Here is an 18351-nt window from a genome sequence, read left to right on the forward strand (position 1 = left end):
GCGGGGCCTGGAGATCTCCCAGAATTACAACTGATCTCCAGACTGCAGAGCTCAGTTTCCCTGGACAAAACAGGTGTTTTGGAAGATGGATTCAATGGCATGATATCCCACTGAGGTCCCCGCCCTCCCCAGGCTCCACCCCCAAATCTCCAGGAACTTCTCAAACTGGAGTGGGCAACCCTAGGACAGCCGTAATAATTTTTTTTAACAAATGGTAGGTAGCAGCTGAGGAGAACTTTAAAAGTCCATTTCAAAAGAGCGCCGTGCCCCCTAACACCGAACGAAGGGCTTGGCTGACTCCATTTACCCATCTTGCTGGCCCAAAGTCTGAAGCTCAGACGTGTGTAGATTGTGGTGGAGGAAAACGTTTTTCCTGCTGTACATGTGTAAAGAGATTGGTCCTCTGGGAGGCTGTCCCAGCCTTCCTATGAAAGTAGAATGTTGTCGGGGAATAGCAGCATGATCCTTCAGGGCCCCGGCAAAAACAGGGGCATTCTCAGCCTTGGCGGTTGTCTTGGATGCACTTTGTGTTTCTCCGGCTAGGCCGTTCTGGCTGACCTCTGAAGAGAGGCTCTCGTAAGCGTCTCTCGTGTGCTTGATCACTTCCACCAGATCTTTCTCTTTCAGGAGGCTGCTGAGGCATGCGCTCGACAGCTGGCAGCTTTTGCTTTCGTGGGAGTTTGCTTGGTTGCTCGGCGTGTATCTAAAATGGTCCTCGGTGGGTGTATGTGCTGACTTTCTGTCCTTTGTGTTGAGAGTTTGGCTCACCATTTTGTTTAGAAATGTAGCCTGTGAAAAGAAAACAGAAAGGGGGGGGGAGATAAAGCATTAGTAACAGAACATGTTAACAGCAAAGCAGCTAGGAGCGTGCATGTATAATGTTCCCAGTCTCATTGAGAGCTATGCAACAGGCTAGGCATTTTCACTGTTGACTAAAATAGAGACAAATGCCAAAAAGCTAAAAGAAATCCCTAGCCATCAGAAGCATAGAAATGAAAACTGTAGTCATTATTTAAAAGAAGGGTAGAGTTACTAGTTATAATAACTTGGACATTCTTTTGGAAATTTGACAAAGAGGTACTCTGGGAAATACCTGGGTGTTTGCACGTCAACATATATTTATGGAGCCCTGACCTGGGTAGCCCAGGCGAGACTGATCTCATCAGATCTTGGAAGCTAAGCAGAGTCAGCCCTGGCTAGTACTTGCATGGGAGGACCTCCAAGGAGTGCCAGGGCTGGGACTCAGAGGCAGGCAATAGTAAGCCACTGCTCTGAAATGTCCAAGCCCCACTAGGGGTTGCCAGAAGTCAGTCATGACTTCTAGGCATACACAAATACACACACACACACACAAAATACCAAAAAACAAAAGAAAACTTGTATTTATGGAGAACTATGGTGACATGTTTTGCCTACGAACTTCACATAGCATTTACAAAGAATTTCTACAAAGGACAAACAGTTTTAATCCAGTGTGATTTGCTTAATGCAGTCCGCTCATGCAGAAGGCTGTTAGAACGTCTGTATCAAGTTAGCTTTGACAACTCTCATCACCTTTTTTGGGGAGGGCAAAAATGACTCTATTCCTCCTTTGCTGTCCCTCCCATGTCCTAATCGGTGCTTTTCTTACATTATTGGAGCAGCTTGGTTGTTGCTCCCTCATGACTGGAATCGACACTTATCTGGGAACTTCTATAGCAAGCAATCAGATGCGTCAGGTAGGTAGGGCCACTTCAGATAGTACTCTTCCATTTCCCCTGAGTGGTAGTGACCTCAGAAGGAGAAGTAACCATGTTGATTATCCCACTAGGGTTGTCAGCCTCCAGGTGGTCGCTGGAGATCTCCAGCTATTACAACAGATCTCCAGGTGACAGAGAACAGTTCACCTGGAGAAAATGGCCACTTTGGAAGGTGGACTCTATGGCATTATACCCCACTGAAGGCACTCCCTGCCCCAAATCCAACCCTCCTCAGGCTCCACCCCCGAAGTCTCCAAGTATTTCCCAACACAGAGCTGACAACCCTGCATCCCATTCATAATTGCATTGTACAGATGATACTGAGAGCCAGTTTGGTGTAGTGGTTAAGTATGCAGACTCTAATCTGGGAGAACCGGGTTTGATTCCCCACTCCTCCACTTGCACCTGGCTGGATGACCTTGGGCAAGCCATAGCTCTGATAAGAGCTGTTCTTGAAAAAGAGCACTTTCTGTCAGAGCTCTCTCAGCCCCGCCTACCTCACAGGGTGTCTGTTGTGGGGAGGGGAAGGGAAAGGAGTTTGTAAGCCGCTCTGAGACACCTTTGGGTAGTGAAGGGCGGGGTATAAATCCAAACTACTACTCCTCCTCCTCCTCTTCCTCCTCCTCCTCCTCCTCCTCTTCTTCTTCTTCTGTGGTGTAGAAAACGGGTGTGTGCTTGATATAAACTGAGCCAAAAAAATACCTGATAAATACCTTATCAGTATTTATTGGGTATTTTCTCAGCCAGTTACCGAGTGGGCTGCTGATTCAGCTATCTAAAAATGGCTGCCCTGAAAAATCCAAAAAAATACAGGATTTTAGGGGCCACCAGATAATTGGTGTTTAAAAGGATTGCCTTCCCTTTAAAACCTTCTGGATGAACTCACTGATTTGTGGCAAAGCTATCTGCAAGCCACAATGTAAGTGAACTCCTAGTGGCAAGTTCTCCATTATACCCTATGGAAACCATTACAGTCAATGCTCTCAATAGGCTATAATGGAGAATTGAGCCTGGGGTATCTGGGACTCTGGAGGTGGTTGTTTGAGGTAGAGGCAACAAATTTGCAGCATAGCTGCTGTTGCCTCTTCTCAAACCCACCCCCAAGTTTAAAAAAGATTGAATTAGGGGGTCCAATTCTATGAGCCTTGAAGGAGATGCCCCCAACCTCCATTGTTTCCAAAGGAGGGAAAAAGATATTTAAAAGGAACACAGTCCCTTTAAATGCCTTCTCCAAGCGACAAGTGAACTTCAAAGTGGCAAAACAAAGTCTGAGTCCTGTGGCACCTTTTAGATCAACAAAGTTTTATTCAAGGTATAAGTTTTGTGTGCAGATCTATCTCAAAAAACAACCCCCCTGAGCCCCAGATACCCCATCCTGATTTCCCATTACAGCCTATGGGGATCACTGACTATAATGGTCCCCACAGGGTATAATGGAGCTGAAAAAAATCAGCAATCCCAAATATTTCCTGAATCCTGATACCATAATGATATTGGGATTTGGGAAATACCAATATTTTTCAGGTTCAATATACTCAAAACCAAAAAAAAAAACAAAAATTTTTTTGTGTGTGTGTGCACACCCCTAGTGTGGAATTGAGTCACAGGGAAATGGCTCCAGTGGTATAGACCCACAAACAAGAGAAAGAACTATCTACTCTCCCAGGATGATGGCTACAGGTAGCTAAAGCTGACTTCCATGAAGTGGTTCACAAGTCTCAAGAGCGTATTCCCTCAACTGTGATGAAAATACTCTTATGCATTCTCTGTAACGGAAAATTCATGTGCAGAAAGGCAAAACCTGAACTGGTGAAATTTGCCTCCTGTTTTAAAGATGCATCATAATGCACAATCCTTGATTCTCATATACACAAATCTAATTCAGTTCATATTATTCTTCTAAAATATGCATGCAGGAAAAGCTGAAAGAAAGAAAAAAGTGACAGGAGGAGAGACATAAATCTGCTCCATTCCACAAATGCAGACCATACACACTTTCAAGGGAATTCTTTAAAAGGTACCATGCCATAATTCACACCGCAATTAGCACATTTTATGTTTCTCTCTCCTTTTAGTCATTAGTGAAATTACAGTTCCAAAGCTCCAGTTACTGGATGAGATACCAGCCGTAATATACTTACTACACATGCATCCTTTAAAGGTATTTGTGGATATACTACCATTTCTTTAGCCTTGTCCCGGTTTGTTTCTTTTATAATTTGAAGTTTACAGATCAAGTTTCAAGAGGCCTTCTTAGAGTTGCCAACCTCCAGATGGAGCCTGGAGATCTCACAGAACTACAGCTCATCTCCAGACTACAGAGATCAGTTCCCCTGGATAAATTTGTCTCTTTGGAGGATGGACTCTACGGCATTGTACTCTGCTGCAGCCCCTCCCCTCCCCAAACCCCTCCCTCACCAGACTTAACGCCCAAACTTCCAGGAATTTCTCAACTGAGAGCTGGCAACCCTAGGCCTTTCAGAACTTTTTGGACCTTTTCCAGCCATATTTCTGATTGCTTGGTTGCTCTTTAAAAGCCCCCCCAAAAAAAGATCTTGTAAATTAGGTGGGCAGACCTGGGCCCATGAGCAATAATAACATTTCTCAAATGTGCAGGCAGGATATCCCTAAAATGCCATGTAATGTCAGCTTTGCCTAATGTGAACTTCGGTGGCTAATTTTGAGATTCCTGCTTGGCAGAAATAGCTGAACAATTCTGGGGCTGGGGGGGGGTGGGATTTGTTAAGACTTGTGAAATTTCTCGTGGGATGTGTTCTGCACGTCCTTCTTTCAGAGCTCTAATTCTATCACAACAACAGCAGTGATAAGTATCAAATAGTCTTATAGCTGCTTCAGTTGTTTTGCTTGATAGTGGGAGGAAATGTGCAGTTTGCCCCTCCTATTTTAGTCTTCATTAGAGTTCTGTTTCCAGGCATCTTTGCAAAAAAAAGGCAATGCATGGATAGTTATTTATTTCAAACATTTATAATGCCAGATAACTAGGATCCAAAGTGTGTAACAACACTACAAAGGGTACTGAAGATATAGTCTTAAAAATAACAGCATTGAAACAATCTTCTCACACACACAGAGAGACACACAAACCCTTTAACACTGAAGGCACTCACAGATCTTCTTGAGGAGCAAAAGGCAGTTTTAACTAAGTTTGTTTTACACACCCTTCAAAACTGCAAGAGAGACACAGATCTAGGCTATTCCATAATATTGGAGCAGCCACAGAAAAAAGCCCGTGAAAGGACAGTGTTGGAACGGTACCCATGCATAGATTAGCCTACCTGGCATTGCTGTGCTGACCCAGTGTTTTCCCATAATGATCCTTAAGGCAATAGTGTGCTGAATGTGAATCCTGGTACTTCAAGGCTTAATGTCTTGAATTATCCATAGATTTTCCATCTGGGATTACCCCATATAGATATAAGGAATGAAAATAATGCTGTTTTGGGTAGCCATCTAGTGTGTATACTCTACAGTGTATTTACTCTTGGGAAAGGGTAGCAGTGTGCCCGGAAAGATGGCCCCTTTGGGTGCTAAATGGTGCACTACCTCTGTTGCCCATGAGTGGTTACAAGCATTGCTGCAAGTGTGTGGTGACCGAAGAGCACCACAGGTGCAATAGGCATCAATTTGAGGGGTCAGGTACAAAGCAAATGAAACTGACGAGCACTGCAAAAGAAGAATTAAAGGAGGAGACCGGGCACACTTTAAACAAAATTTATTCCAGCATAAGCTTTCAGGAGTCAGAACTCACTTTGTCAGATACAATTCATCACACATCTAACAAAGTGAGCTCTGACTCACAAAAGCCTGTTCTGGAATGCATTTTATTAGTCTTTATGGTGCCATCAGGCTCCTGTTTAATTTGCTACAGCATGCTAGTGCAGCTACTCTCTGGAATCATCATGGAAAGCACTGCTGGAAAAGATTCTGGAGATTTATACAAGATCCGGACAGTAAAAGAGAGTACCACATTTTTAAGAAAAACTAAAACCAGAGCTGTAGACTCCCCCCCCCCATGCCCATATTTAAAGGGTCCCAGACTTTTCCCTTTATCATCCTTGAGTGGCCTTTAGTTATCAGATTCCTTGATTTATTTATATAATCCTGCATTGGAAAAAGCTATTTGTTTAACACATTAGCCCCATAATATTCAGTACAAAGGCTCCTGAGTTGCCTTTGAAAGGTACCGAGAATGTTCACAACTATCTCCTTGGCCTTGGTGATCCAACAAAGGAGATCCATTCAAGGAAGAAGTCTTCTGCATTAGGAGTTGCCACAGATGTAGCTGTACACCTCCATGTAGATTATGTTGCACAACCAGGCTCCTCTGAAATGACTCAGTGTATCTGTTGCTGTAGACAGGGATGCTCACTCCATGCAGACCATTTAATCATTATGTGCATCTTGGATTAGATGAGATGAATGGGCAAAAGGTCATGAAATGCAAATTATACATGTGACCAAAAGTGACTCCACAGTGGCAATATTTTATTGGTGGTTTCCCTTCAATTTAGGAGTGAATGCTCAGAACCCATTCAACACCAAAGGACAATGGTTGGATCCAGCCAGCTTTTCCATTTAATATCACCCAATTTTTCTCCTTGCCCTGACCTGGATGGCCCAGCCTCGCCTGATCTCACCACATCTTGGAAGCTAATCAGGGTTAGAACTTGGATAGGAGTCCCTGGATGGGAGATCAGCAAAGAAGTTTAAGGTTGCTCTGCAGAGACAGGCAATGGCGAACCACCTCTGTTCACCTCTTGCCATACAAACCCTATGTAAAGTAAAGGTAAAGGTTTCCCTTGCTTGAAAGCTAGTCAAATCCGACTCTAAGGGGCAGTGCTCATCTCTGTTTCCAAGCCAAAGAGCCAGTGCTGTCCGAAGACATTTCCATGGCCATGTGGCCAGCATGACTAAACGCCAAGGTGCACAGAACGCTGTTACCTTCCTACCATACCTTCCTACCATTTATCTACTTGCAGTTTCTTGCTTTCGAACTGCTAGGTTGGCAGGAGCTGGGTCCAGAGACGGGAGCTCACTCCATCACGTGGCACTAGGGTCTCAAACTGCTGAACTACAGACCTTCCGGTCTGCAGCTCAGCATTGTAACCTCTGAGCCACCGTAGCCCCCTACAAACCCTATGAGGTCACCATAAATCAGCTGTGATTTGACAGCACTTTCCACTACCATAATTTTTCTCCTTAATACAGCCCTTGTTCCACATGCCTTTTGTCCAAGCAGGTCCCATAACCCCCAGCATAACAATTTTAGGTGGTCCATAGGGATGGGCAGTTCAGTTCATGGATCATGGTGTGTGCAGTTTCTGAACCACGGACCATCACAAACTTTTTGATGCTAGACAAACTGGTTCAGTTCATGAAGTTTGTGATGGGGTAGAACAGCCCTCTGGGTTTGCTAGAGATACCAAACTCTCAGGAGATCTCCAGCTGACTCTCCTCTACTTGTCACCTAAATTTGGTGAAGATTGGATTTATGGGATTTGAGTTACGCCCACCCAAAGAAGGTGCCCCCAGGAAAGTGCTTTCTGAGGAAATAACAGGTGTAGGTTCAGGAGGTTCAGAAGTATTATGCAAGCTAAAGACACCAAACTTTCCGTGGATATCCAGCTGACTCTCCTATACGTGTCCTCTACGTTTGGTGAGGATTGGATTTATGAGTTACAGCCCCCGAAAGTAGGCGCCTCTGTCCTCCATTGTTTCCAATGGAGGGGGGGGGGAAGAAAAAGGAAAAAAATAAGGACAACAGAAGCCCTGCAGAGCAAAATCAAAGTATCAAAGTCCCAGATAATCTCTGCAGTAGAAACGGAAGGTGGGGGGAATTTTTGCAAGACAAGCAGAACCAGTGCAAAGTACGCAGGAGAACCAGTGCCACTGTGGCACTGTAAACCCAACAGGACTAAGGTCAAGCCAGGAAAGTCCTTTTGGGGATAATGTCAGGCACAGGTTCAAAAGTGTATAGAATGGACCCCCTGCAAGCTACACACACCAAATCCACAGGAAACCTTGCCGCCTGTTGATCTACAATCTCTCCAAATTGGGGGTGGATTACATTTCTGGTGTCCCAGTTATGAATCCTCAACAAAGATCTCACAGATTTATACCCTCCCACCCCTTTCTGACTGTGAAAACTGTGTGCTGTGAGAGTGAAAGTGGGTGTGAACATGGGAAGGGAGCTTGTGGGGGGAAGAAGTCCTCCACCTTCTGTGTACAACAGGACCCTGCCCCCAGGCACCAAACCCATCCTGTCAGGCCACTGGAGCCTGGCTCTAGCAGGGCATCACCAGGGGTCACACATCCTCCTGCCCCAGATCTGTCCCTGGCACTGGGGCTTTCCACAGGGGCAAAAGAGTTGTTAGCAGCACTACCCAGAGATACCAGTAGTTGTTAACACCCTCTGGAGAGGAAGACACTGACAGCAGTGATTCGAGGAGGGGGAAAACATCCTCCCTGTTTTTAACATTTTAATATTTTAACTCCCTGTTGCTTCTCCTGCCACGAGAACACCCCTCTGTGGCCCTTCCCAACCTAGCACCAGAAAGCAGCTGTGCCTCCTACCTTCTCCAATCCTAGGGCCACAGTTTGGAAACATCATTGCACCCTCCCTGTGTGACAGAGTGCCAGGTGTACCATACCCATGTCCGGAGGGGCATCACCCCAACATTTGCCCTCCTTCATCATCTGCAGGCACCTGCAAAGGACACACCCATCTATGTTGCTGCTAGATGAATCTGATGAAGTGTAAGCTCTGCAAATACTTTGGCTACCGGCCAAAGACTGCAGAGGCTACATCACTACCAGAGGGAACAGCAGGTTGAAGAGGCTGGGGGGGGGAACCTCAAAGAGCCCAACCAGGGAGAAGACCCACTACTGGTTGTCAGAAGTGAATCGAGGGGGAGGGGTCTACAGGGGTGGGAATGCCAAGCGTGCAATGGCAGAGCATTTGGCAGATGGTGAGGGAGTACACGTTGATCCCCTGGACTACTGGGTCATGCAAGGCTATTATCTGGCCCTACCTCTCTTGCATAACCAAGAGCCCTGAGTCCACCTAACACCCAAACCCCAGCAGGGGAGAGGAGTTCACAATCAGGAGGACATAAAACATGGGTCCTCAGCAAAGGCACTCAGTGTGATCAGAGAGAGAGGGTTGGCTTAAAGCCCTGAGTCCACCTAACAACCAAACCCTAGCAGGGAGAGAAGTGCACAATGAGGAGGGTATAAAATGTGAGTCCTCAGCCAAGGCACTCAGTATGAGCAAAGAGACAGGGTGGCAAAAAGCCATGAGTTCACCTAACACCCAAACCCCAGCAGGGGAGAGGAATCATGATCAAAATGTGGGTCCTCAGCCAAGACACCCAGTTGCTACACCCCACCACTCTGGGTGAGCATAAAGAAAGGGTGGCAAAGAGCCCTGAGTCCACCTAACACCCAAACCCCAGCAGGGAGACCAGTTCACAATCAGAAGAGTATAAAATGTGGGTCCTCACTCGGCCAAGGCACCCAGTAGCTAGGCCGCACCACTCAGTGTGAGCAAAGAGATAGAGTGGCAAAGAGCCCTGAGTCCACCTAACATCCAAACCCCAGTAGGGGAGAGGAATCACAATCAAAATGTGGGTCCTCACTCAGCCAAGGCACTAAATAGCTAAGCCCCACCACTCAGCGAGAGCAGAGAGACAGAGTGTCAAAGAGCCCTGAGTCCACCTAACACCGAAACCCAGCAGGGAAGAGGAGTTCACAATCAGGATGGAATAAATGAATGTGCTCTGCTACTTGGCTAGCAAGTTTCTTGCGGCTCTTTGTAACTCTGATGCAAACAGCTGAGCCCATAAACAAAAGAGTGTGGAGCTGAGCAGAGAGGGGGGGAGCACTTTCTGATCTCATAGAAGAGAATGGGAACTCTGTTACTGGCAATTAACAGTGCCTGTTAGGCTTTGGAGGGCTCCTATTGGCATTTCCAAGGCTGGAGAATTCTGGCCCCCTGTTGCTTTGGAGTTTTGTAAACAGTTTAATTGAGCTGAGACAGTCTGTCTGGAAATGTATCCATTCATGAACTGCCACAAATTGCCACAAACACCACCAAAGTTTGTGAAATGTTCATGCTGGGTGCCCTTCCACAAACATCACTTTGCAAACCATGAACTGGCCAAGATTCATGATTAAATTTAGTTCATGAGCCAGTTCATGCCCATCCCTAGCAGTCCACAGGGACTTCTCAAAAACCCTTTTCATCATCAGCTAAACATAATGGATCCAAACCTATGTCTTCTCCAGAGAGCTGAATTTTCCCCTTGTATTTAAACATTCATCATATAAGAACATAAGAACATAAGAGACGCCAATGTTGGATCAGGCCAAAGGCCCATCCAGTCCAACACTCTGTGTCACACAGTGGCCAGAAATACCAGGTGCCATCAGGAGGTCCATCCGTTCTAACCCGACCGCTCTGCAGTTTCATGGAGTGCCCACGAGTTCTTGTATTGTGAGAAAGGGAGAAAAGTACCTCTTTCTTTACCTGCTCTTTCCCATGCATAATCTTATAAACCTCGATCATGTCACCCCTCAGTCGTCTTTTCTCCAAGCTAAAGAGCCCTAAGCGCTTTAACCTTTCCTCATAGGGAAAGTGTTCCAACCCTTTTATCATTCGAGTTGCCCTTTTCTGCACTTTTTCCAAAGCTATAATATCCTTTTTAAGGTGTGGTGCCCAGAACTGCACACAGTATTCCAAATGAGGTCTCACCATTGATTTATATAGGGGCATTATTATATTGGCTGATCTGTTTTCAATACCCTTCCTAATAATCCCCAGCATAGCATTGGCCTTCTTTATTGCAGTCACACACTGTCTCGACATTTTCAGTGAGTTATCCACTACAACTCCAAGATCTCTCTCTTGCTCAGTCTCTGCCAGTTCAGACCCCATCAATGTGTATTTATATTTAGGATTTTTGGCTCCAATGTGCATCACCTTGCACTTGGCCACATTGAACCCCATTTGCCATGTTGACGCCCACTCGCCCATCCTTGACAGATCCCCTTGGAGTGCCTCACAATCCTCACTGGTTTTCACCACCCTGAACAACTTTGTATCATCCGCAAATTTAGCCACTTCACTGCTTACTCCCATCTCCAAATCATTAATGAACAAGTTAAAAAGCAGTGGACCAAGTACTGATCCCTGCGGTACCCCACTGCTTACCACCCTCCACTGAGAAAATTGCCCACCTACACTCACTCTCTGTTTTCTATGAACTAGCCAGTTTTTGATCCATAAAAGGACTTGTCCTTCTATCCCATGATTTTTGAGCTTACTTAGGAGCCTTTGATGAGGAACTTTATCAAAAGCTTTCTGGAAGTCAAGGTAAATAATATCTATTGGATCCCCCTTGTCCACATGTTTGTTCACCCCCTCAAAGAACACTAACAGGTTAGTGAGACAAGATCTTCCCTTACAGAAACCGTGCTGAGTCTGCCTCAATAGGTTTTGTTCATCTATGTGCCTACTAATTCTTTCCTTAATAATGGTTTCCACCAATTTACCCGGTATCGACGTCAGACTGACTGGCCTGTAATTTCCCGGATCTCCTCTGGAACCCTTTTTAAAGATGGGAGTGACATTAGCTACCTTCCAATCCTCAGGAATGGAAGCAGATTTTAAGGAAAGATTACATATCTTTGTCAGGAGATATAACATGGCTTCATCAGGGAATATGCCATCAAAAATAGGGATGGGCACAAACTGGCTCATGTACTAATGATCATGATGAATGCTGGAGGGTTCATGGTTCACAAACTGAAGTTTGTGGCAGGTCTACTGGCATGAACTTTCCACAATTTCCAAGCAGTTTGTGGTAGTTCATGGAGGTTCATGAATGGATACATCTCTTTACAGACTGTCTCTGCTCAAACAAAATGTTTGCCAAACTTCAAAGTAACAAAGCAACTTCAAAGCAACAGAGGGGGCGGAATTCTCCAGCCTTGGAAACATCAGAAGGTTCTCTGTGCATTTGACATGTGTAGCTTGCACTTTTGAACCTGTGTCTGGCATTTTCCCCAAAAGCACTTTCCTGGGGTCATCTACTTGGGGGGGGCATAATTTAGACCCCCAAAGTCCAATATGCACATAACTTGGAGGACATGTAGAAGAGCATAAGGGGGAGGACTCTTGCAAGTTTGATGTCTCTAGCTTGCACAGGGTCCATTCTGTACACTCCTGAACCTCCTGAACCTGTGCCTGTCAAACTGACCACCTGTCGTTTCCGCAGAAAGCACATTCCTCGGGGCAAATTAATTGGGGGGCTGTAAATCAGACCCTGTAACTCCTATCCTCACCAAACATAGTGAACCAGTAGAGGAGAGTCAGCCAGAGATACCCTGCATGTTTGGTGTCTCTAGCATGCCAGGAGCCTGTTCTACCACATCATGAACCTCACAGTCCGAACCAGTTCATTTGGCAGCTAAAAGTTCATGACAGTTTGTGGTTCACACAGGCATACCATGAACCACTAAGCAAACTGCATTTTCCCAGTTTGTGCCCATCCCTAATCCAAAATAATCCTCTACAAGCAAGAGAAAGAATGAAACCTTCAATCTTTCCTCAGATGGAGGGACCACAGCTCAGTGCCAGAGTGCAAATTTTGGATCTACAAGTTCCTAGGTTCAATCCATGGCATCTCTAGTTAAGAGCATTGAGAGTCTGGATGGGAGTCACATCAGACAATACTGAGTTAAGGCAGCTTTATTGGTCTAGATGCCTGTCTTCATGTTATGTTAAACTGTGGTTGTGGTCCTGACAGTTTCTTTAACTGCAGATGTAATTTACCAACGCCAGTTAAATCAGCTCCTTGGTCTATCCCATCTGTCACCATGTCAACTGCTTAATTTCTACATCACCTTGGTTTCATGCCCACCGATTCCCAGGGCTGCGAATGATCCAATATGGAATGTAATTCAGCCAGACTATGTAATTGTTCTTCATTTTAGTCTGTTAAGAAGCACTCTATTGATTTCAAGGATGCTCTGAAACCATCACTGGAGTTTTTACATCAACCGGAATTAGCTCCTATTGATCAGCTAACTCTGCCTTCTGGCAACACCATCCAGGAGAGAAAAACAAAACCAAGGGTATGGAAATAATGCATGGTGGAGTGTGTGTATGTGGTATGGAAACAAGCCAGGAGGTGGTACATTCACCATCCGTAAATCTACCAGGTATAAAGTGAATTAAAGCTAAATGAATGAAAAGTATTTACTGTAATCCCCCCAAAGGGATTTCCAGGCCTCCTTCAGCAGCTTAAAATCAAGCATGACTATGGGTTGTCTCATAAAGTTCTCTCCCCCCCCCGCATTTCTGTCACATAATTGGCCGAGGTCTTTTGTTCAATTTGCATACTTGGCATTCTGTTTGTTTCTATGTTTGCATGATTCCATGAAAATTAAAAATGTCCAAATATAATTTGGTACAAACATTCAGGACATAATTCCATCCTGGTCAATTGCTCTGTATAGTATTGGAGATCCTCCATAGGTGATACTGGAGTTAAGTCCTCAACCTTCTCATCCAGAGATGGCTCTGGCAGATCATAAATGAAAACCAGGTCATGTCCATATTAAAAAGATGGGGAGGGGAAGAAAAATATCTTCCTTGCTTGAAGACAGGACCATGAAGCTTGGCACATATATTCAGGACACAATTTTACACTTCAAGTTCAAATGCCAACCGTCAGACTGAACATGTCACTGACGACATATTCAGTCTGAGAAATGCACATCATGCCATAGGGGTGAGACTTCCTTTCAGAAACTGTCTTGCTGGAGCTCAACATCCTCATGTCAATGTCGTGCTTCCTTTGTGAGAAACAACCCAGGAGTAGATGGGGTTTTTTGCTCATCGGTTTATCTTTCCTCAAGCCACATTTTTCAAATAAAAATTAGTGCATTTTCCAGTATTATTTTTGTACTGGTTTCATATAAATGGCAGAAAATGGCATATAAACGGTGTGGAAATGGTATCAGATAGTGTATAAATGACATAAGAAAAACAAAGACTTGTGACAAATATGAGGATGAGGTGATGTTAAACAATATAAATGATATCAGACACTATCGAATAGAAAAAAAGCTGGGTGCCAGTGTCACCAGAACAACAACTGTATATTTCAGCACTTAGTCCAAGGAAAAGACAGGAGCAAAAAGGGGCACATATGTCTGTGGCTTGGGGTGAGGCAACAGTTCAAGGATAGATCATCTGCTTGGCATGCAGAAGGTCCCAGCTTCAATCCTTGCTTCTCCAGTTAAAAAGAATCAAGCAGTAAGTGATGCAAAAGATCTCTTCTGCAGAGTCTGGAGAGCCATTGCCAGTCAGAGCAGACAATGATCTTCATAGATCAGTGTTTTGAGTTCATATAAGGCAACTTCATGAGTTCACACAGGGTGCGTTCAGACGCGGCCTTTCTGCCGGCATAAACTGCATCGGTTGGAACCGGTGCAGTTTATGCCGGCAGAAACACGATCAGACTCACCCTCCTTCTTCCGGATGCCTCCGTTGGACGCCCGCTCACACGCTGCGGGCGTCGGCATTTTTTTTTTAAGCAGTTTGAGCATGCGCACAGGCAGCCATTCAGAGAATGGCGATTTTTGCGCATGCTCAACCCCCCCCCATTACATTTAAACTTTAAAGGTAAGGACTGACCTTTAAAGTTTAAATCCCAACCTGGCCTCCCTTAAGTCCCGGACTCCTCCGGGAAGGTAAAGTAAGTTTTTTAAAAAAAATTAAACAGACGCTCAGGGCGAAGCTTCGCCCGAGCGCATATCGCTTAGGGTTAAAATAAAATGGCGGGGGCAAGCCGGAAGCCTCAGGCTTCCAACGGAAATGCCTAGGCACCGGTGGACAGCGATCAGACGCCAGGGTGCATTGTTTACCACCGTTACACTCTGTATACCACCACTTGGGACCTGGTAGCAGAGTGCAACGGTGTAAAGGGCTTTACACCGGTTAGGGAGAGGAGGCAGATGTGCCCCGTCTGAACGCCGGTAAGTACATCGATTGGAACCGGCACCCTAACCGGTGTAAAGCCCCCGTCTGAACGCACCCACAGTGTCTTCTCCCCTGCTTTCATTTTACACTAGATAAGAAGGTTAGGCTAAGAGAAGGTAACTTGGCCAAGTTCACCCAAGTGTTCTTTATGGTGGAGAGGGACTGGCACCCTAGTCTAGTCCAACACTCTTACCCAGGGTCCCCAACCTTTTTGTGTCTGTGGGCACCTTTGGAATTCTGATACAGGGTGAAGGGCACAACCACAAAATGGCTGCCATAGCCGGTACAGTCAACCACAAAATGGCTACTACCCAAGGCACAGCCAGCTACAAAATGTTAGGGAATTAAGCTATATATAGCTTTAATAGTGACTCCTCAACATTTCAGAAGCCCTACTGAGTAAAGGCCCCACGTGGCACTGTCCACTTTCTAAAATGACTTGGTGGGCAACAGAAAAGGTATCGGTGGGCGTCGTGCTACCACAGGCCCCATGTTGGGGACTCCTGCTCCAACCGCTAGACCACAGTGATTCTCCTGCAGCTAGGGAGCCTTCACAGAACAAGAGGCTGTCAAACAGCTACAATATTATTTAAAAGGCCTCTATGTTGGTGCTGTAACAATCACCCGTTGCAAACACCAAGAGTTTAAAAGGACTAAAGCTGAAAGTTCTAATATATTTTGTGTAAAAAAAAAAAAATCACTGTATTTTCAGTAATATACTCTGACTTCTAGGTACCTGGAGATCTTTCTCACCATTCTCACCGTTTGAAGCAAATAGGAAATTTTTACGGGATGTTATTGCTACTATTTGTCACTACGTTTCAAATTAACTTTCCTATAACTCTTAGCGCGGCAAATCCCAAAACTCTGTCGGATCCCAACATTCTGATAACGATTAGAATACATCAGTGGATATTTTACGCCTTCTGCTAGGATTTAAAAGGCAAGCGAGGCAAGCAATAATAATAAGAAAGCATCCGTGGGCAATCAGTGACACGATCAGAATATTCTCATAGCAGTGCAGTGCACGTATCTGCCACTTTCCCAAGGAGTGGCCCAGTATTACAAAAGGTATCGCCAGTACAACAAAGCTCAACAGAAGGCTATCTTCTTTAACCCATTCCTTCTCCTCCAAGCCAACAAAATTTAATGGAGAGGAGTCTCGATCCCTTTGAGTTTGGGCCTGGGCTCACACCGAGTCTTGTACAGACCAGCTAGACCTTCCTCTCTATGATCGCCCTCTCTAGGCCCCCTCATTATCTCCTTCCACACCCTGAAACTTACAGTTGGGAGGGCAGAGACAGCAGCAAAATCCCACGTATGTTCTCTCTCTCTCTCTCTCTCTCTCTCTCTCTCTGCCCTCCCTCCCTCCCTCCCTACCTACCTACCTCCCTACCTATGTTTGATGTAGTGGTTAAGTGTGCAGACTCTAATCTGGGAGAACCGGGTTTGATTCCCCACTCCTCCACTTGCACCTGTTGATGTGACCTTGGGTCAGTCACAAGCTCTGGCACAACTGTTCCTGAAAGAGCAGTTTGTGTCAGAGTTCTCTCAGCCCCACCTACCTCACAGTGTGTCTGTTGTGGGGAGGGGAAGGGAAAGGAGTTTGTAAGCCGCTCTGAGACTCCAAGTGAAGGGCAGGGTATAAATCCAATCTCTTCTTCTTCTTCTATGTACCTACCTACCTACCCCCAGGGCTGCCAGCACCGGGTTTGAAAATACCTGGAGATTTGGGGAGGGGAGCCTAAGGAAGGCAAGGTTTGAGGAGGGGAGGGACTTAAATGGGATATAATACGATAGAATCCACCTTCCAAAGCAGCTGTTTTCTTCAGGTGAACTGATATCTATTGCCTGGAGATTAGTTGCAACAGCGGAAGAGCTCCAGCCAGCAACCCTACCTACCTCTTGTCTCTCACCACTACCTATTATTTAACTAATTTCTGTTTTCCTCTCTCCCCACCAAAGATGGACAATACTCTGATTTTGTGTACGGCAGCTGCAGATGCTGTATTTTAATGGCATCTCAAATAGCTTCTTTTAACATTGATAATTATTATGTTGTTGTTTTTATGGTTTGTTTTTGGTAACTTTCTGCAGATAAATGAATACATAATTTTTTTTTAAACCTATTATGATCAAGCTTTTCCACTTTTTGCTCCTGTCTATGTGATGCTTTGAATTCCACCAGTAAGTATGAACACGATCCAGCTAAAATGAATGCCTATTAAGTCCCAGCTTGGATTTCAGCAGAAGAAACAGGCGCATGTTCATATCTCTCACCCTGAAAACTATGTAATTTAGGAAGGTCTTGACTTCAGCTGAATCACACTCTTTATTTTTTTCTATTATAAAGCATGGGCAAATGATAATGGGATAGTCCATATTCACATTACTGTCATTTGGAGGACATATTAACCTACTTGCACACCAAAACTCCTTGCTTGCTATCTAGAAAGGGATCAACTATTGCAAAAAGCTATTGCTTAGAAAGTGATCAACTACTGCAAAAATGGGAGATAGGGTGTAAAACTAATTTGATAAAACGATCACCTCTGCTTTTTCCCCTCTACTCACGGAATTCCTACCCCAACCAGAGTTTCACGGACAGGGACCTTTTCCATTCATACTAGACAGAGAAGCAGAGATGAAAGCAGGAGACCCGTGCAAGTTGGCAAAGACCTGCTTATTCATTCCCTGTCATGTTCATTGGCGAAACCATCTCTCAGCTTCAGTGTAAAATTCCACAATGGTAAAATCAAGACTGACCAAAAGAAAAAAGAAAAAAAGAGCATGCTGCATATTGTTGACAAGGAAGGGGGAGAAGAACAAGGCCGGACTATGTTTTCACTGAGTCTGCTTTTAATTTTTATGGACACGATGACAGAGAGGAAAACATCCCTGGAGCAAGAATGAAAATGATCCGTCCGTAGGAGCAAAGTACAGTAAAGCACAAGGAATTTCCCAGGTTTTAAAGCAACTGTCCAGTTTGAAAAATGTTCTTGGGTTAAGTGTGAAGTCCCTTCTTGGATTTCACCAGGAGAAACAGGCACATGTTCAGATGTCTCACAAGATGTGAGGCTCACAATTCAGTAACAAGGTATGCAGAATATTTCCCAGACAAGCCGTGCTAGGCACTAAAGCAACATCAGTTCCTCAAAAATAAAATGGCACATCCTCGAAGCCCCAAAGGCTGCAGCAGTGCAATTATATCAACACCAAACAGTCTCAACAAGAATACTGAAGGGTCTAGAACAGGATTGCCAGGTCCTCCATGGCCACCAATGAGGGATGGAGGGACAGGGTTGCCAAATCCAAGTTGGGGGAACTCTTGGCGATTTGGAAATGGAGCCTGGGGATGACAGGGACCTCTGTGGGGTACAAGGCCATCCAAAGCATCCATTTTCTCTAGGGAAACTGATCTCTGTAGTCTGGAGATGAGCTGTAATTCCAGGGGATCCCCAGTTCCCACCTGGAGGCTGGTGTCCTTAACCTAGAACCACCTCCCTATGTCCACCAGAGGTCTGTCAAAGTCTTATCAACTTC

At 45.1% G+C, this 18351-nt stretch overlaps 1 protein-coding gene across 1 annotated transcript in view; it reads right to left on the minus strand.

The window, feature by feature from the left end:
• Window positions 1-303: 303 nt before the first annotated feature.
• CCSER1 (coiled-coil serine rich protein 1) overlaps window positions 304-18351 on the minus strand; it is a 934040-nt gene continuing 915992 nt past the window's right edge. The window contains exon 11 of the mRNA XM_015418598.1: window positions 304-789. Coding sequence (XP_015274084.1) covers window positions 304-789 — 486 coding nt within the window. The remainder of the gene's footprint in view (window positions 790-18351) is intronic.

Source organism: Gekko japonicus, unplaced genomic scaffold (assembly GCF_001447785.1).
Source record: "Gekko japonicus isolate JY-2015 unplaced genomic scaffold, Gekko_japonicus_V1.1 scaffold387, whole genome shotgun sequence".
NCBI lineage: Eukaryota > Metazoa > Chordata > Lepidosauria > Squamata > Gekkonidae > Gekko > Gekko japonicus.